General features: G+C 43.9%; 1 protein-coding gene across 3 annotated transcripts in view; it reads left to right on the top strand.

Moving 5' to 3' along the window:
- SERTAD2 (SERTA domain containing 2) overlaps nt 1-20,621 on the top strand; it is a 117,404-nt gene extending 96,783 nt beyond the window's left edge. For all 3 annotated transcript variants that reach the window (XM_043603513.1, XM_043603515.1, XM_043603514.1), the window contains one exon: nt 15,328-20,621. In XM_043603513.1, the coding sequence (XP_043459448.1) occupies nt 15,332-16,291 (960 nt within the window). In that variant the 5' untranslated portion in view covers nt 15,328-15,331 and the 3' untranslated portion in view covers nt 16,292-20,621. The remainder of the gene's footprint in view (nt 1-15,327) is intronic.
- Nucleotides 20,622-21,079: the final 458 nt, after the last annotated feature.

Here is a 21,079-nt window from a genome sequence, read left to right as displayed (position 1 = left end):
CCTTTTTTTTTTTTTTCTTTTCTTTTTTGACACTCCGTGTGTTCCTTGCTTTATCACAATGGGTAGGTGAGAGGACTCACATTTTATAATACCAGCCAAGTATACAACAAGATGTCCTAAGGAACAGTTTTATTGTCAGGCAAGTGTCACAGCTTCTTAGGTAACAGCTGCTCAGGTTTGTTTCCCTTTAAGAACTAAGAGAAGGATATTAATTGAGATTTTGAAATCCTTTAGACTCCTGTTTGCTGAATTGTCCCCCTTGAAAGCTTTTTCAGTGAGAAGGTGAAATATGAATTTTACCCAGTTGTCATGCACTGAATTATCAATAATGAGTATAGAAAATAATAAAAATCTTGATATTTTAAAACTCACTCAAATTTGTATAGCAACTGATAGCTTTTGGCATCCACTATTTTACATAACACTCTAATGGCAGAATAAAAGTACGACACTACTTGAGAAAGACACATACACAAAACATAAAAAAAAGGTGTGAGGAGGTCAAAAATACAGACAAATGCATACAGTGGTCTTTTTTTTTTTTTTTTTTTTTGTCAAAGTAGCATACTACAGATTATCAGTATGAAGTTTTACTACAAGGTTACCCTCCGTCGAAATATTTTACACTTTATTTTTTTTAATGTTTATTTTTGAGAGAGAGTGAGGTGTGTGAATGGGGGAGGGGCAGAGAGAGAGGGAGACAGAATCTGAAGCAGGTTTCAGGCTCTGAGCTGTCAGCACAAAGCCTCAATGTGGGGCTTGGACCCATGAACCGTAAGATCATGACCCGAGCCAAAGTCGGACACTTAACCCACTGAGCTACCCAGGTGCCTCGATATTTTACTTTAATTAACTAAGAAAGGTAAAAGCTACAACAGAAACTTTTTGAGTTTGTTTTTTGCTGTGGTTCCTCATTAACACCTATAGTAAAAGCATGGTGTTTTATTTTATATTTAATTTCTGTCAGAAAAATGAAGACCACTTTGTCAATATTCTATGTGGATTAAATACACGTAGAGAGAAATATGGCATTGAGAAGTGTGAACCTTAGTTCACTTTTAGAATTTTTTAAAACCTTTGTTGCTACAGAAATTTCATATTTACTGTTAAGATCTATCCTATAGGAGATGGTTCTGGTTGCAGTAGTTTCTTGGCAAAGGACAGAAAGAGAAAGAGAGAGGTATCTCTGATTACAGAGTCCAAAGATCACACGTATGCCAAAGGCACCCCAGAGGGCAAGCTTCCAGTTTTAAGTGAAAAATGGCTTCGCGGTAAAGGTAACACCTACCTTCATAGGTCTTTCCATGAATTAATACTGGCCAGCAGAACATGAAAATCTAAGATTTGGCCACTGCATATGCATAAGTCATAATTTTCTACCTGCTGCTACTATGTATTACTTCAACAAATGATAGAAACCCATAAGCTGGGACTCCTGCTTAAAAAGTATGTGGGTTTTCAACTTAGTTTTAATATTCTTGAAGGAAACAGCTACTAACCAAAGCTGGCGTGTCTTTTAAAACAATTATTGTCTCCAATGGCCAGTGCAATTGGTATGAAAAGCAAACTTCTGCCCTCTGTGCAGATGCTGGGAAACCCTGTGAACAGAACTGTCCCCTGGAGCGCCCATCACTCATTGTGTGGAGCAGTGTCTTTCTCCATGAGCACTGTGTGGCAGTTCATTCTTTGTATGAATCTGTGAATGGCATATGTCAGGCCAATAAGACGACATTCCTATTCTGGGTAATAAATAGATGCCTTGTGGGTTTTTTTTTTTTTCTTTTTTCTTTTTTTTTCTTTTTTCTCAAAGATCATGAGACAAAACATGCTTGGCTGTCTAAAAATTTTCATTGAAATACAAATAAAAATTTCAAAATAAAAACTCACAGTATCTTTGAAAACGTATGACTTTTAATAGAACAAAACAAATACTTATCATTTAAACTAAGCACTTCATATAGACCATGCAAACTCCCTTTTGGAAATTCTGCTCCCTTTGTGGTCTGATGGCTCCAAAAGCTGGAAAGCCTCATTTGTCTCCTCTCAAGGTCTTCTGTCCCTCATCTGAACTTAATTAGAAATACCTGCCAGGATTCACTGACACAAACAACCACAATTTGATTTATCTATTTTAGAAACCCAGGACCACGTAAGCTGTATGCCATGCCCAGGGCTGCTCTCAGCTCAGACCGGAGTCAGCTCCTGCTGGCCTGTGTGGCCTCTCCTTACACTGGCACGCTGTGTGTGGAGCGCTGGCCCTGGCCATGAGCAGGGACGGCAGGACGAGGGGTGAGTGTGCCCGGCCCGGCACCGCCCGGAGTGGAGTGAGCTATGCGGATGCGTGGGGTGGGGGCTGGAGGGAGGAGAGTGGAGGGCAGGTCTGGAGCCACTGTGCAACTGCTACAGCAGGTCTGACTAGTTTTAGGTGCCCAAAGGCAGCTTTGTTTCTCTAGTGACTCCAGGTAGCAGCAAACCTATGTTCTTAAAACGAATTCGTGTCTGAATTACTATCTTTTTGTCTCTCTGCAAAAAGCCTGTAACTTTGCAGAGTTATTAAGTAGTTCCAAGGTTTCTGCTTTAACAATTCTCATAGGCGGTTAACTGAGGAGACGATGCTGAACCAAGCGTTTTTGTGCTTCTAGGGGGTTTCACGTAGAATAGTGAAGGGGAAGGGATTCTGGCTCTTAAGGGCATTTCATGTATACACACACACACACACACACACACACACACACACACACTCATGTTTACAGTGGGCTGTGTGAATCTGCTGAACAGAAAGTGAAAAGAACCGCTTGGATATGCCGTGGTTAGACGATTACATTCAAATTACGTTCGGATGGATACGCCACTTGCTGCACATCAACCTTTAGCTCCTTGCTCTCCTCTCCTGGCTGCTTATCACTCCCTGCCACGCCGGGGCTCCTGGGGCTTCGAGCAGGGCTGCTGGAGTACCCCACCCTGGTGTTTAGAAGTGCTGCCTGAGTTCAACTCAGGGAATCTGAAAGTCCCAAGGTCATCTCTACACCAGAACAGGTTTGCATAAAATTCTAGCCACGCTAAGGAGATAATGAGGCGGCACCTGTTTTAAACCGAGCCTCCCTGAGTGGTTATCCCATTTTTATAATACCTGATACAGACTTGCTTTCCAGATTTCTCTCCTTCTTTGAGGAGGGAATCTCCATGTGCGTGTGTACCTCCGTGTCTTCCCCGCGGTTGGAGAAGCCATCCAGCAGAGGAATTTGAGTTTTGTGGTCTGCAGCTGAACAAGAAATTTTTGTGCTGCCTTTCTGCTTGTCTTGAACCTGGTGGTGGTCCTTTCTGAATAGTTTTTAAAACAGGCTGCTTTCTTCAAAGCATTTTTTACCGAATCCGGGAATGTAAAATAAAGTAGATTTGACCTGATGATGATTGTTAGCTGCCTGATGGTAGCTGGTTTCTAAATTCAAAATGTGGATTCCTCAAGTGGCACCTGCCTTCTTGCTTCTGAAACCCCTGAAGATAGGCAGGAGGACTGGAATGTCAGGGGTCGCAAGTGTGGTAGACTGGAGGCCCGCTCTCCTTAGGGATCATTGGAGACCATTGAAGTGTTAAGAGGTCAGTTCCTTAGAAAATAAATATTTATCATATTCAGTGTGGTACTTTGATTATTTTTATTGTCTTTGACTAAGTGACTTTGTGTTCCATGGGTCATTAATTATCAATACGTAGAAGTCTTCAGAAAGAAACACATTTCATCTCAAAGTGGCCCCAAAGTATTATTTGTAAAAATGAATGGCTGCCATATTTATAAAGTATCATTCACAGCTCTTGAGTCTAGTTTGTGTCCTCATTTTCTTTCTCTACTTTGTGAATTTCTCAAGTATACTATATAAAGTTTAAATTGTCTTTGTAAGACCTTATCACTAGCCTGCCCAATTCTTAGGAGTAACTAAAACATTCTGAGTATGGATGTGGCTTATATGGGACTGTGATTTACACAGCAAAATAGTTCCCTCCCTTTTACATGTCTCTTAAGTCTATTTCTATTATCCTATACCTTCAGTTTTTATCTTCTTATGTCATGTTGTAGAGATTTTTTTGAAGGAATCCAGATTTGGACCATACAGTACAATGTTTAGTTTGACTCAGTAAGTAAATTAAAAAAAAATAATAATAATAACTAGACTGCACGTGGAAGTTAAAAGATGAAATATGTTCAATATTTGTGTGTAATGTTTTATAATGTCTTCTTTAAAGTGATTTTTCACAGTAATACAGAATACAGTATAGTATACACTATAGTATACAGTAAAGTATTCTGAATTTGAACGCAAAGAAGATTAAAAACGCCCCATAATGTTTAAGAAACACTTCCATAAAAACACTTCCTGATGTAGCATACTTAGTTTTTATTCATTTCATCCAGTGGTAACTAGTTGGCTAACAAAACGTGGAAGGCAACCTTTTGTTTTAACTAAAGATGCAATTTTATTTTGCACAGATTTATTTGAACAAAGTACATTTGCCTGTTTCAGTGTGACTGTTTTATATATCTGATGGCCCTCTTTAAAAAAAAAAAAAAACAAACAAAAAACAGAACAAAAAAACAAAAAGCAAACCTGTCACTTACTTTTGGCAAGGCATTGGTTTCTACCCAAAGCCTTTTATTCCCCCTGACATTGTTTATTAAAGGTCTCTAGTGTGAGGGGGAAAAACAAGGTATCTTTGGGGAAAAGGTGCTATAGGAGGGTTGAAACCAGAATCCCATCCAAGCAATTATAAATACAGGAGAAAAAAATATTTTCATTATGTACGGGAATGGGGGTGGGGCAAGGCTGGCTAGACTTTACAGGCACATTAAGAGAAGGAAAGAAATTCAAATCTAACAATTTTTTTTCCTTAATTGATTATGAATCTTTAGATTCAGCATGCTAAAGATGATCCTGACACCAAATAAGCGTGAATTACTACCATCAGAATTTAAATGATTATAATAAATTATTATAAAAAATAATAATGTTTGTATTTACAAAGTTTCAAATGGAAAGTTTGGTGATAGTAGTTAATTTCTTATGAACATTATTATGGAACATACATCATCATAGAACATCAACTTGTAATTGAGTGGAAAAATAGTTCATCAAGTAGTTACACAGTAACTGGTTTCATTATCTCTCTAAGGTTAACTCTGTTACATTTTATAGTTAAATGACTCCTCCCCAATATCCTTTTTTTAAAAAATTTTTTAACGTTTATTTATTTTTGAGACAGAGAGAGACAGAGTATGAACGGGGGAGGGTCAGAGAGAGAGGGAGACACAGAATCAGAAGCAGGCTCCAGGCTCTGAGCCATCATCAGCCCAGAGCCCAACGCGGGGCTCGAACTCATGGACCGTGAGATCGTGACCTGAGCTGAAGTCGGACGCTTAACCGACTGAGCCACCCAGGCGCCCCCCCCAATATCCTTTTTGAAGTTTTCCCAAATAACTGCCCGAAGCCATATCTGTTCAGTATGGAAGTAATTTCCAGTTCTTAAGAAGCAATAAGATTATTGAAGGCTTTTCAATACTAGTAAAATTCTTAATGCTACCATTGAGACTAACTCGTGTGGTTGGGAGTCCACTGTGGTTATAGGACCTCCACTGGAAAATTTGAACTGTTGGCTTCTCCAAGTTCTCATCTTATACTTGGGTTTGTATGTTTGTTGTTGTTGTGTGTGTTCTCACTTCAGAAATCCTCCAGGGATTTTAACCATGGTTTTTGAAACATCAGTGTCACATACACAGGCAACAGCCTTTTTCTACATATAGTTTATTATTCAGTCTGAACCATAGCATAATGTAATTTAGTTTGGCCTTGGCAAGCCTCTTGGCTCACTTAGCAGTGTCCTGTGTAGACTGCAATTTGGGAACAATCTCTGAAATGTGTATACTTTGAGAAGTCTATAGGTAGAATTGCAGTGAATAATCAGAATTCAGGCGTGCCTTGTTGCTCTCCTGCACCCCCTTGTGGCTGAGTGTGATGTGCTGTCTTTCAGAGTTTGAAAGGAGTTGACCTGTACTGGGCTGGCGTACTTAGTTTACACGGAGCATTAATAGCCGCCTTCTGTGTAAACTAACCTCTCAAGTTAATAGAATAGTTCTCGCTGAGGGTGTAAATAATTTATTGTGCTTATTTGATTTTTTTAGTTTGTAGAATTTCAAACATACGTATTGACATGTTGTGTGTGTGTGTGTGTGTTTAACTTTTTATTACGGAAAATTCCAAACACGCAAAAGTAAGAGTGTCATGCATCCCCTTGTACGTATTACCCAGTTTCAATAGTTGTCAACATTTTGTCAATTTTGTTTCAGCTCCGTGTCCAGGTTTTCTCTCGAGGATTTTGAAGCAAATATTGAGTATGTTGTTGTTAAACTTAAGTTCAGAAACCGTATATTTCTGCTCAGTCTTTTACTTCAAGGGTGGGGTGCTTTTGGCCAGAATCCTTCGGTAAAATAAAATAACTGCTAGCATTTCCACTGTCTTTGGAAGAAGGTGACTGATGTCCCTAGCTTCATAAGATTTAGCTTTAAAACCTAAAATTCCCAGCCGGTGGAGGAACCAATAAGACAGGATATTAGAAACGTTTTATACCACTTAACAGTAACATTCGAAAAAGCCTATTTTTCTTTCCAGATGTTTATTAACAAGGCCATACTATATTCCAAAGACATATTTACTTAAAACATTCTCTCCCAGAATTTCAGTCTGTTTTGCTTACTAACTGCAGTTAGTTGTCAACATTTAAATTTTGCCTTTTCTTCTTCCGAGAGAAAAGATTATATTTGACAAACCGACAGTGTCTGAAGCAGTCTTCAATTTAATAGAAGTATGCAAAAATCACGAGAGAGGCGGCTAGAGGTTCTTAAATGTGGACATTAGAAGACATTCCCAAACAGTCCAAGTTTTTTGGGTTTGTTTTGTTTTGTTACTTTAGTTAGGGGTTGACTTCCTGGCCGAATTTCGGTTTTGTCTCCAGGCTTTAAGGCTGTGTCAAGAAAGCAGAGAGGACTGTTCCCCGGGTCTCCGTGGAAATGCAGTGTCTGACGCCTAGCAAACAGCCGGTGCAGAGCCCTGCGGGCCCGGAGCCCCCTGCGCAGCGGGCCGAGCCGGGAGGCGGCGCCGCGGCAAACAGTGGTGTCGGGTTACAGCTTCAGAATAGCGCCCGAGCGCGCCGAACTGGCTTCCTCCAGTGACTGGCTTCATAATTACATTGCTGATTTGTTAGGGAAGGCTTTGTCTTACTTACCAATTAGCATGGATGTTACTGCGGGGACCTCGTCCTGGATGAGCTTCGGTTGTTTTTTTTTGTTTTGTTGCGAAAAAAGCTTTCCCGGTGCAGGCAGCTTCAGGGCTTGTGTTAGTAACACTCTCCCCTGTCTTCGGGGAGTCCTTACCCTGCCTGTAAATAAGCAGGGAGGCTTTCTCCCCGTTGGAATTTTGCCCCTGTGTTTCCGCCATTCCCCGAGGCCAGAGGCTGTCACTTTGGGGTCTGAAAGGCGGCCTTGGGGAGGGCGGTTTCCACCCCCCACTTTCTGCACCCTCCTGGAGCTTCAGCGGATCTCACCCCCACCCCCACCCCCACGCTAGGGGATCCGTGGTCACTGCGAGGAGGAGCGTGTGGCGTGGCACAGCTGCGGGTAGGGAGCCCTTGGAGGACTGGGCCTGTTTCTGTGAGCTGTTTCGCCAGCACCGCCACCTACTATGTCCATTTCAGGGTGGCCTTTGTGTTCTCCGGGTGTGTTTTGTTGTTAACTTGCGCCAGGGAGGGTGTTAAAAGCGCCGACGTTATCAGATTTCTGAGTCCCGTGTGTTTTTTAAGGTGTAATATTTTAACAGTGTAGCAAGTTGTCTAAGCAAATGTGGCTTCCCCCCACTGAAGTTGGATCAGGCTTTTCCTTCCTGCCTGGGAGTTGCTGTGTGACATTCTTGACAGTGGAAGCACCATTTCTCAGAGTTCTGCCCTGGGGCTGGTGGGAGGAGTCCTTTCTTAGGACCAGAGGCTCTCTGTTTGGACCGCCTCAAAAACAGGATCCAGAATGCACCTTAAGGCAAGTAGACTCGAGAAGGGAAGTGAGACCATCCCGTGTTGCAGAGGCTGTCTCAGAACCATTTCTCTGGCCGGCCTCTCTTTGGGTCTTGGAAGTCTCACACACACACACAATTTTGCCAGGGGCCCTTGCTGCTACCCCCATAAGAAACTGGAAGAATGTGTGTTTCCACTTAAAGGGCTGTGGGTTTTGGTGGCACAGGATGTCCTATGAGGAAATCACCCCTGCTAGGCTCTTTGAAGACACTTGTCACACATCTTCTCTTAGCTTTTTTTTTTTTTTTCCCCTCTTCAAGGGAGATTGATCCATGAGGACAAACCATTGCTCTGAATTGTTGGCATCACTGTAAGTGTTTTTTCACTTTTAGGAGTTTTAGTGTCAGCACTGGTACTTCTGTACCCTTCAGCGACCAGCAGTCACATAGGAAGATGTAGTCGCAGAGATTAGGGAGGTGGCTTCCTAAAGCTCCCCTTTGAATTGGGAGCCTTTTCCTTGAGAGCTACTAACGAGTATTTTTTAAAAATATTTTTATTATGGGGCGCCTGGATGGCACAGTTAAGCATCCGACTTCGCTCAGGTCATGATCTCACAGTCCGTGAGTTCGAGCCCCGCATCAGGCTCCGTGCTGACAGCTCAGAGCCTGGAGGCTGCTTTGGATTCTGTGTCTCCCTCTCTCTCTGCCCCTCCCCTGCTCGCTCTCTCTCTCTCTCTCTCTCTCTCTCTCTCTGTCTCAAAAATAAATAAACATTAAAAAAATAAAGAATAAATTTAAATATATTTTTAGTAGAGTCTAGCATGCATACAGAAACATGCATAGATCCTAAGTGTGCAGGCCAGTGACCAGACTCCCCAGAAGCCATGACCCACTAAGGAACTACCCTTTCCTGACCGCAGATACCACAGCTTAGTTCTGCCTTGTTACTTGCCTTTTAAAACAATGTGTCACTTAATGGTGAGGCCTGCTACGCTCCTGAATGGGATAACACTGGACTTCTAGTTTTTATTTACTAGTACAAAAGGAAATCAGAACAGGCTCTTAAAAATGGACACAGTGTATGACCTAGTTGGGCGTGGAGGTATTTTTAAGTAATGATTTTCATCCTTTTTTCACCAGTACGTAGTCAGAAAGGCAGCCCCCATGGTGGGCTGAGGAGGCTTCCCATTCAGGCCCCCAGGGCCCCCAGCAGGGATGCTACCCACAGGGGCATCACTGCCCTTGGTGGGCCTGTCTGTGGGAGGCCACAGAGGGCTCTGGAGACCCTGCAGGTTAAAGTAAGGTGGGGGGGGGGGGGGGGGGGAGGACGACAGAAGTGGTAGTTTGCAAAAGTAGACTTAATATTCTTAATTTATTCTTAATTCTTCTTAATATTCTTAATTTAAATAGAACATTTATTTTTGACAGTTCAAATAGCATTAAAGGGGAGTGTTCATTTGTTCATTTTAAAGACATCGCTTTTAAAAAGTTGAAAAACATTGAGTAAAGAGAACTTTCTGATTGTTTTTTAAGTTTACATTTTGTTTCTTTAATGCCTTAAAAATATAAAAGCTATGAAATGTTAGGCTTTTAACACATAGGTACTATTTCGGTTCCTTCTTTGGATGCTGGGCTTAAGGCCTCACTGCCATGCACTCTAAGATCAGGCAAGAAGAATCTGGGTCCTGCTAGCCAGTGGGATGTGATATATCAGTCTGAGAAGCTGGGCTTTACCATTAAAATTGAATCGAAGGCACCTTAATTCTGCATATAGTCTGTTTTTTTTTTTTTAATGTCAGTTGTCAGTTGCCATCGCAAAAACGCTGTTCATTTCCTTTTTTCCTTACTTGCTTAGACACAAATAGGGAAGACCTTTAGACTCCCTATTGGGAGTAAAATTGGATTAAAATATCCACAGGCCTACACATGAAATGGCTGGATGCGGAAAAGAGGAAGTTAGGGTCCCCAGACCAGCATAACCTGGAAACCCGGAAATGCAGATTCCCCGGCTCCACACTAGACCTGCTGAATGAGAATCCTGGGGGTAGGGGGATCAGCGTTCTGTGTTAACAAGCCCTCCAGGTGAGTGGGATACTCGCCCAAGTTGGAGAAGTATGACGGGCATTCACTAGACGGCTTTCTGAGCTAAGCCTTCCCTGCCCACCCCATGTGTCTCAGTCCCACCAAGTTTCCTGACCCACATCCCGCCCTGTACAGCTCTCACCTCTGAGGTCTGTTCAGTTCTCCTCTTTCTCAGATCCTCCCTCTCAGGGACAAAGACACACACATCACTGTCTTACAGTTAGTTCCCTGGCTGTTCCGCAGTCTTTTCTCATTCATTGCATTTACTATTCATTCAGTCAGCAACTGTGGGGCATCTTGTGTGTGGCGAGGACTGCCCTGTCCTCCGGATACAGAGGTGAATGAAACACCGTCTATGCCCTCATGGGGCTTATCGTCTGGAGTAGGAAATAGGCATTAAGAGACCATCCCATCTTAATACAAATCTCAAATCCTGTCTCCAGAAGTCTTCCCTAATCACTCCAGCCTATAATAACCTCTCTGATGCGTTGCTATGGGTGTCACTCAGAATCTGAAATTGCACACCCCCAGGTAGTCAGGTAATATCAGCCCCTGTGTTTCTGGTCCTATGGAATGTCTTAGTGACCCCGTGTTACTTTTGATCATCTGCCCAAGCAGATTGTAGCTTTTGAGGGCAGGGTCCCTTCTGATGAAAGCCGTGCCACTGAGAGCCAAGTTGGGTCCATAGAGTTGTATTCAGTATTAAATTTCTTGGAAAACTCCGGAAGAGAGGTTTTCATTTATATTGCTACCCATGAGTTTTGTTCTTTATTTTTAAAACTTAATTTGCTGTAGTTAACACTTGTTAAAGTTTATGTTAAGAAAAATGAGGATGCTAGGAGTTTGTTTCTAGCAAGTTTATTGGGAAGGGGGTGTTTTATCGGGAACCTTGTATCAGAAACCACCGAATATGCAAGAGAAGAGTGGGTATGGTTGGCTTTAGGCTCCTTGGAGGGGCAGAAAAGGGAGGAAACAACCACCTCCCTCCTGCATCCGGAGATCTCTAACCAGCCCTGAGGTTCAGGGTCCCTTTTTGGATCTTTGGCTGCAAAACTGGGTAAAAGACATGTGTGTTGGGCTTAAGTCTTCACAAGCCAAGGGAGGAGACAAAGAGGGGTGTCAGGTCTCTGGATGGCCTAGAAGCCACACTTGTCACAAGCCCCTCCTTTCTGTCCCGGTGTAGGTGTCCCTGTTCCACAGCCGGGGCCTTTCAGGCAGGAACAGCAGAACACCCCCTTCTCAAGTGTTACCTTGAAGCCCTTAATGAGCCCCAGCTACTGCTTGGTCTTCAAGCTGCAGCCCAGTGAGGCCTTTTAAAAGGTCACGTGCTTCGCCAATAGCGTGCTTAAAGAGCTATTGTTGTTTTCTTAGCTAGCCTGGGGAGCGAGGCTTCTCGGGAGCTGCTGACCCTGGCTTTGGCCAGCCTGAGCCCCAGGCCCAGAGACACCATTTGGCTTTTTGCCCTCAGGTTCTTGAGTGGCTTGTCTTTCCTTCTTTGAACTGTGCCCTGCTCCCGGAGGTGGTCGTTAACACCGCACTGAGAGTGAGAGTTCTCAAAACCTCCCTCCTGTAGGAGTTGGAGGCCTCTTCTGAACGTGGTCAGTGGGAGGACTTGACTCAAACAATGTGTTAAGCAAACTCTGCAGAAACTTTAGCTCTTAGAAATAAAAAAATTAAAAACATGGTTTTAAGAGTTAAAGTTTTCTAAGTGAAGATGCGGACTCCATTCTATTATGTTGCATTTTATCCTTTCTAGCAAGATTTAGATAGAATCAGGATTACAGATGGGGATTGTGTGTGTTTTGCAATCTCACTTGGGTGTGTGCAGCCAGTTTTGCCTCATAAAATGCTATAGAGAAATGAAGGCAAACCTGCTTTGAGACATACTGTATCATGGGTTATTTACACATCTGAAAAGCATCCAAGCTTCCATTTGTCTATCCTGCCCACAAATTTTGCTTACAAGGGTCCTCCTCCTTCCCCTTCCAGCATTACAACGTCTTATCAGGCTGCCCCTGAAGCATTAGGATTATCACACAGCTATGACCAGCTGGCTCATTCTAATTGGAAATTAAGTGCTTCTCACATTGAAATCTCTTTGAAAACATCTCCACCGATCTCCTTCAGCTGTGGGAATTCCTCTAAATGCCTGTGGTGCTGCATGCTTGGTAAACATTCGAGTTTCACAGATCCAGTGTTTATTTCTAGAGAAATAATCCTTATTGAGAAAGTTATTGAAAAAGTCCTATTGTTAACCTGGCAACAACTCTTTAAAAAGACAGTCCTATAATGATGACTAAAAGAAAAGGATGTCTTACCTGTTACCTCTCCCCCAGAAAATTCCAAGTGGCAGTGAGGTTACTAATTTTTTTTCTAGTTATTTATTTGGTTTACATTTTTGGGACAGTGCTTCTCAAACTTTTTGTGATGAAGGACCATCTTGCTTGTTCTTTCCTTTACTCTAGTAAAACATAAAAATACTTACTAGAGAAATGGAATTAAAGTACTGAGCCTGGGCGGCTCACTCAGTTAAGTGTCTGACTCTTGTTTTCAGCTCAGGTCATCATCTCATGATTGTGAGATCAAACCTCACAACGGGCTCTGTGCTGCATGTAGAGTCTGCTTAAGATTCTCTCTTTCCCTCTCTCTTTCTGCCCTTCTGCTGCTCTCCCCCACTCAAGCTCGCTCTCCTTCTCTCTCTCTCCAAAAAAAAAAAAAAAAAAAAAAAAAAAAATATATATATATATATATATACACAAAAACAAAGGAGAAGCCTCATTTTAGAAATTAGATTTACAGACATACAATTACTCTGTAAATTTGCTGTAAACGTTTCTAAATAATACAGTATCTCTGTGTAACTCATCGTGGGCCAGTAACAGTTCACAGACCGGCACCTTCTACAGACCACACTTTGGGAAACACACATTTAGAGTGTATTTGTATGAATTTGTGTATTCTCACACAGATTCACATGTATTGGGTGAGATTACATTATAACCTACAACATAGACCATCTAACAGCTTTATATGAGAATTAAATGCATTCAGTGAGCTCTTTGGCAAAAATGGAATTTTTCTAGAAATGAATATTTAAATGCTTAAATTTTAAGGAGATATAATAGTGTAACTGTCACAAAACACAGCCATCCAGTAACACTTCTAAGGCCTAAAGGGGAAAGTGTCCTGTAATGTGAAGTGAAATCACCTCTCTGATGCACACTCACATTTAAGTAGCACAGGTACTTTAGATAGGAAATGTTCTATGCAAAGTATATATACAAATGAGACTTTTTAGTACTGAACAGTAGGAAAGGTTTTTGTCATGGGGAGTATTAGATACAGAAGTCACATCTGCCTTCCCTCAGAGAACATTGTGGGCTGGTCTTTGGTCCTTGTGATTGACATCCATTTTCTTCATGTTTATGAAGGAAGGCGTTTCATATAAGTAACTGTATATTCTTTATGAACATTAACAAGTTCTCAGGCTGATTCTGACATTGACGGGTCGTGGCCATCTTTCAGTCCCAGAGACCGAGGCATGTGAAGGCAGTCACTCCCAGTGGAACTTGTGTACCAGGCTCTGTGACCCCCTGCATGTTGTTTGTCCATCTTGGGGGCGGGGGGGGGGGGGCAGCGTGGCCTTCCTTAACAAAGTGTTGCAAGGAAGATCTGTGCAGTTTTGTTATGGTTAGCCTTATTCCCTTAGGAGGAGACTCAATTCAAAATGATAATGAGGTGTAGGAGATGATACTCAGCCCCTTGAAGACCAGGCTTTATTCATCTGTGGGACTCCCAGATGGGACTCTTGGGCAGAGTGCCCAAGACAGCATAGATGCAGAACGAGTAAATCTAAAGGACTGAATGAGGCTCCATCAAAATCCACTGAAGCAATCCAGTAAAAGGCAGGTCACTTTTAGAAGAAAACATTGGCGAAGTACAAAGTACTTGTATGTGAAGATATCAAAGAGTGAGTGGCACAGACGAGAGGATTAACACTCGCCTGTGGGTAGGTGCTGTAGAGAGGGTGAGCGAGCAAGCCCCGGCCTGGCTTAGTTGGAACCACGTCTTCTGGTCTGGATGGCATGAGAACAACTTTCTTGATTAAATGGTTCGAAAGTGAGGTCTGTGAGGCAAAGGCCAGGGGACTTGGAATCGTTCTATTTAGATGGTAGAAGTTTCTAAAGGAAGGACCCCTCTCCAGAAGACGCAGCTAGCTGAGGGGGTTCTTCACTAAGGCGGGGGCAGGCGAGGAGCCGGCCTAGGCTGTGAGCCTCAGGTGAGGCGGGGCAGCAGTTCAGAGCCAAGCCATTCCCAGATGCTCAAGGTCTGAGATGTCAGGTGGTTGGGGTTTTTTGAAATACGTACGTATCTCTGGAATCACAGTAGGTATTTTGTTATGAAGTGTCTCACGTCCTCAAACAGCAATGCTTATAATCAGAACAAAGTACTTTTAAACTCGTCCCAGTTGCATTCAGACGTAACTGTATGCATGCAATCAGAGTGAGCCAAGGAACTTGGACTGGGAAAACCGCATTCCTCCACTTTATTCTAGGCTGAAAAGCAGTGGAGGCTCCATCGCTGTGGTCGTTTAACACAGCCCAAGTGCTTCACCACATGTCACCAAACAGGCAGAGAGTCTCTATGCATAATGAGGAAGGAAAAGGCATTTTGAAAGCACACAAGGTTCTACCAAAATTGTACATCCCTCCCCCCCCCCCCCTTCTCCAGCTTGGTTCTTTTAATCGTTCAAGATGTGTTCGAGATGTAATCTGTGACACCTTTATCTGTTAGGTCCTAGCATTGTAAGTGTTTTCTTGGGCTTTAAAAATAAATCTGTTTAGGGGAGGGAAATTGAACCTGCATGGTAATGTTAGGCAAGCGAACGCAAGCGCACGAGTGGAGAAAGTCAAAATCATGGTTTCCATGGTAACGTTTAACTTGTCTGTGTCGTACACATTTCTCAAGAAATACATTCACCAGACTACCTAGTGATAAAAATTGCTCCACCAGCATACAAAGGTAGATTTCCCAATACTCTCGTATTCCGAAAGATCTTCTCCCCAGTTAATCCGACTCTTCTACGTAACCTTGGGCAAGGAACCGGAGTCCCAGGCCCGACCTCCGAATCAGCGTCTTTTTCAGGGTCGAAGTTAGTTTTCATGTCATTGATTCCATTTCCTTCCTTTCTCCTTCGCAGATATATGTTGGGTAAAGGAGAAAAACGGAAGTTTGACGAGCATGAAGATGGGCTGGAAGGCAAAATCCTGTCTCCCTCCGATGGGCCATCCAAGGTGTCTTACACCTTACAGCGCCAGACTATCTTCAACATTTCCCTTATGAAACTCTATAACCACAGGCCCCTCACCGAGCCCAGCTTGCAAAAGACCGTTCTGATCAACAACATGTTGCGGCGGATCCAGGAGGAGCTCAAACAGGAAGGCAGCCTGAGGCCGGTGTTCGCCTCCGCCGCCGCCGCTGCCGCCGCCGCCGCCGCCACCGCCTCTCCCCCGCCCGACTCGCTCAGCGACAGCTACCGGGAGGCGGCGCCGCCCGCCCTCAGCGCCCCCGCGCCCCCGCCCGCGCACGCCTGCGACCTCGGGAGCACTACGCCGCTGGACGCCTGCCTCACGCCCGCCTCGCTGCTCGAGGACGACGCCGACGACACGTTTTGCACTTCCCCGGCCGCGCCGCCCGCGGCTGCCGCCAGACTGTCGGCCCCAGCGCCCCCGCCGGAGAAGGACAGCTTCTCCTCCGCCCTGGACGAGATCGAGGAGCTCTGTCCCACGTCTACCTCCCCCGGGGCCACAGCCGCAGCGCCCGACAGCTCCCGAGGGGGCTCCGGCGCGCCGGGCGGCCCGAAACCCGAAGACCCGAAGCTGATGGACTCTCTGCCCGGGAACTTCGAAATCACGACGTCCACGGGGTTTCTCACAGACTTGACCCTGGACGACATCCTGTTTGCCGACATCGACACGTCCATGTACGACTTCGACCCCTGCACGTCTGCCTCGGGGCCGGCCTCGAAGATGGCCCCGGTGTCGGCCGACGACCTCCTCAAGACTCTGGCCCCTTACAGCAGTCAGCCGGTCGCCCCGAGTCAGCCTTTCAAAATGGACCTCACGGAGCTGGACCACATCATGGAGGTGCTGGTCGGGTCCTAAGAGCCCCGGCCCGGCGCCCGCGCCGCCCAGACCCTGCGAGTGTCCCTGCACCCCACAGCTCTCCGCACTGTGCATGCACCCTTGCTTGCCTTTTTCAGAGGAAAAGATCGTTTTACAAAAGGATCACACTAGTTTTTGCTTTGAGCAGAGTTGGAGTGCCTTCATCCACGTCTGACCACTTTTAATATGCTTTTTTTTTTTTTTGAGTGGTCCTCGGAGACCTACTGCCCTGGAATAGGAAAGAATGCTTTTGAAGACAATGTGGCTATGCTGAATGACAGAAATAAACAGTTCAAGTGAAGCACAAGGAATAAGTTGGAAAAGCTGTAAATTGCATGTGCATATTTGTCTATTTTTTCTATAAGTTTTATTGCAAGAGGTAAAAAGAGAAAATATATATATATATTATTTAGATAATCTCAGTACCTTTTCTGGCATTTTCGCCCTGTATAGGTTGACTTGGCAATTCAGCCTTTTTAGAGGCATTAACTACTCCTCCTAAGTGTTGCATTTACATGGCTGTTTAGAAACTGCTGCCCAAATTTATTTTATATTTTTGTACAGATTCTGCAGTTTATGATATTGTTTTTCTAAAAACAAATGCTGTTTATACATATGAGATAGCTATTTTGATAGGATTTGCTCACATAGTTCCTGCAAACTTCAGATGTACAAGTTGCACTTGTACTTTTATAGAGTTGTAATGTTTTATATGTGTTTGGTGCAAAGAGAAAATTGGGTCAAATTAATCCGCAGTTGATGTCCCCAAATGCAAACACACACACACACACACACACACACACACACACACACTGCTTTCAGAAAGGGCCAGGCAATATCACACCCAAATTTCACAGGCACCAACCCCCTGGCATGAACACCCGCCAGCACTGTGACTTCCAAAGCCAGAGCCGCGTCTGCTCATCAAACTTGCATTAAGCAGTTGGCGGGAGATGGCCACGGAGCTGGGGGGTTGAAGTGATGGTTCTCTTTAGCTCCCTCTCTTGAGGGGAAGCCTACCGAATACTCACTGTATTTATGCCAAGTTTGTGATTTTAATTGTTTTTATTTTTTTAAACAAAACCCCAGATCTTTCCCTTTTGGCGTAATTTTTACGATGACCTGGAATTTTACATGAGAACAAAATTTTCTGAAAATTAACCAACCTCTTTGTGGAACGAAACCCTATTGCAGATGCTTAGGGCTCGTAAGGAAGAAACTACCCCCAGAAGGCATCCACCGTGTTGCTCAGTTGTCTTTTCCAGCTTCCCTTCCCTAGAGCTTTTGTTCCCTGTGTTGCTAAGTGCTGAAAATGTCATCTTCATGATCACCACAGCGAGCTCCGCTCACCTCTGCCCAGCCTGGGGATGCTGTCTTGTAACAGCCGTGGCTCTAGAACCTGGAGTTGGTACCATTGTGTCACAGCTTCCAATCTGGTCGCTTCCTTGAATCAACTGCTTTAACTACACTTTTACAAGGCTGTTTTACCCAAATAACACAGACAGGACTTTCTATGCATGTTTCTCCTCCTTCCCCTTGCCTCCCTGCCACCCCCTCCCCCGCCCCCACCCGGAACACTTGAGAAGTCGCTCTTTATTCCTAGTGGTGTACATTTAATTTTAAAACACTTGCAGTGTATCATGCTTGTTGCCGAAATTGTTGATGGCCTTTTCGTTTCAGTTTTTTTCTTTCTTCCAATGGTACTTTAGCTGGTTACAACCTATATTGTTGAAATGCAGATGGCTTCTTTAGGAATAACTTTTATATTTATTTAAGAATTTTTAAATTATGGGATTTGTGTTGTTGTTGTTGTCTTTGTTGTTGGTCATTTGTCAATATTCAGTCACCAGTTCTGCTCACTTCTTGCCATGGATAAAAATTGAGTCCTTCTGGCCAATTAAAAAAAGACAGCTTTATGAAATGGCACTTTAAACAAGCCATAGATAGTTTTATTTTTATAATGCACATGGCAAAGCAAACACATTTGTGATGAAGGAACTGCTCGTCTAAGCAAACGATTTCTGTATGCTATGATTAAACTTTTCTGTATTCGAATTTACTTTTCCCCCACTTGAATGTGTTTTTAAAGGCTAATGGTCAACTCAGTAGAGCAGTGAGAAACAGATCAAATTGCACTTGTTCTCCTACGAGCAACCTCTGCCTGGACACCTCTTACTGCTGCAGACGCGTCATCTCCTTTGATAGGACCGGGGACCATAGAGTTAAGGTGAGGGTTGTTGTAGACGCTTCCGGTGTCACTGTGCCTGTCCATTTTAAGAGCTTCCTTTTCCTGTGGAGAACAAGTCAGCCCAGACGCCACGCTTTCGATAACGGGAGGACCCGGCGGGCTCGCCACATGCCGCACACATACACACACGTATACAGACACAATAGTGTTGATTATTCTGAACAATAACAGGGGAAGGCGGTTGATTTGCCATTGTTAAAAACTGATTTACAGTAACTTACAACAACTGTACTTTGGCTGGATTAGCAAATCGTGTGTTTAAACAAATCCCATATGTTGGGCAACAGTTCAAATAAGCACAGCAAAGTGTTGCCCAAACATGGTTCTCTGACTCTCTCATATTTGTAAGGCTGGGCTTCAAAACCAAAACAGAAAACCCCCAACAACAGCGGGCAAATGCTTTTTAACTCTGGACACCCTTGCCACAAAGGCTTGACATTGGAGGTCTGCTGAGGAAGACATGGGAAATCGGTGGCCCGTTTCTAAAAGAACAAAACCGTCGAGTGTTCAAGTTATCTTAGTCTTATTTTCACAAGGCGGTGTCCCAGCGGGGAAGCACGCGGGCCTGGGTGTGATCTCCAAGTCCCCGTCTTGAGTGTGGGATGTGCTTCCAGATGCCACGGGGCAGCAGCGCCTTCCCCCCTTTCTAAAGGACATCGCGTGGCATTCAGAGTCAGGCAGGCGGTTGGAGGTGCTTTTACGGGAAAGACGTGCCGGGTGGGGCTGGGAGAGGAAAATTATTGACAGTGATGTGCAATGAAGTGACAAGATGAGAGCAGAATAATAAGAGCTTTGAATTTGAAGTGATTTTTTTTTCATAAGTTATTTATTCCTTTTTTTTTTTTCCATGTAAATATATTTATTTTACTGTGGAGCTCTAACAACATCTGGATCGTAACATGTGCAGAATGTATGGTAGGAATGTATTCTCTTGTAGGAATGTCAATCTGTATTCAGAGGGGGTCCGAGCCAGACCCCTGGGTCTTCTCATCGTGTATGCTCAGCCCACATTCAGTTTTCTCCTCTTCTCTCATCTAGGTCTATTTGAAATATGCAAAAGGTATGGATGAGGAATGTTTCAATACCTCCAAATTTTTAAGAAAATCAAGCATCAAAGGGTTGATATTTTTAAAACTTTTTTTAGTAACACTTTCTCTTCCTGACAGAAGGGGCAATCACACCGACACCCTCGTTCACACCAAAGGGTGGGAACTGGCCAGAGCCTCCACTGCACCTCGAGTGTCTTTATCAATTGAGCTTTTATTGCCATATCCCCGTGGAATATCCCAACTGCCCTGAGGTCAATCAAGGAAAATTTCTTGAATACATAAGCTCCAAAGAGCCAAAGTATCATCTTACAGATCGTTTTTAAAGCTTAAATTTATCAGCACCTTTGTGGTAAACAATGAATTATGAATACTGCAGGGCAGCCTTCTTAAATGACAGATGTAAAAAAAAAAAAAAAAAAAGACTCTACTTTGTGCAGCGATTGTTACCCGCTATATGAATTGTCTTAGTTTCAAAACCTTGCTGTTACAAATTGGACCTTTCTCCATTTTCTGAGAATATTGAAAAGAGCATATTTAACTTGTTCTGGCTGCAAATGGTTAACTTCCTGCGACTGCCGAAGGCAGCGAGGTGTGTGCGTCCTGCTTGTGTACAATTGTTCTCAGTGCTTCTTAAGGGTGAGTCTAAATGGTTCTTGAAAATTAGCCAGGATCAAATGCTATTGCAGACAAAGCCAATAAAAATGTTGGATGTCTTTTGGGGATACCAAGTTTGGAAGAGAAGTGCAGTCCATACAAGCAAACAAGCTTTTGGAAAAGATGTACATAGTGACATGTTTGGTGCATGGTTTTTGAGGAAGGCTTTTGTCAAAAAGGAGGTGTAACCTTTCCCCCACAGACCTGAGAGCTGTGCCTTTTCTATGCAATATTACAGACGTTACATCGGAACCCAGATAGCTGTATTCACGTGTAGGTTTGGGCTGTAATCTAAACAATTGGACAGATTAAATGTACATGGAAATGAGCAGTCTTACTTTTGTAGTTTTATATTATACAATAAACAGTTAAAAGATGAGAGAGGCGTGTTCGCAGTTTCCTTCTGACTGGAGCGCAACCAGCTCGTTGGTTCGTCACAATTTGCTTGTGTTGAGGAACAGCCCCCCCTCGGCCTGTGCCAGAGTTGGGGCCGTTGACTTTCTCACACCTTCTCAGCCCCAGGAGCACATTTCCCTCCTGGTTCTCTCCCCACCCCCACCCCCACCCCACCCCACCCCCGCCTCTTGGGCTCCCCTCGACCTCCCTATTCTCCCTTCTCTCCCCCAACTGTCTCTCTCCCAGGGGGACCTAGTCCGCTCATGACTCTGAAAACTCGTTTCCAGCTCCTGCCTCTCTCCCGAGCTCTGGAGTTAAGTATCTGCCAACCTTTGCCATCTCACACTCACCGTGTTTCCCCATGGGGGGCTGATCCTTTCCCTTCGGGCCTCTCTCCAGTGCCAGCCACTCTGTTCCCCGATGTCCGAGCTCTCCTGCCTC

The sequence above is a fragment of the Prionailurus bengalensis genome, chromosome A3 (genome assembly GCF_016509475.1).
Source record: "Prionailurus bengalensis isolate Pbe53 chromosome A3, Fcat_Pben_1.1_paternal_pri, whole genome shotgun sequence".
Lineage (NCBI taxonomy): Eukaryota > Metazoa > Chordata > Mammalia > Carnivora > Felidae > Prionailurus > Prionailurus bengalensis.
This window is presented reverse-complemented; position numbering and strand designations above follow the sequence as displayed.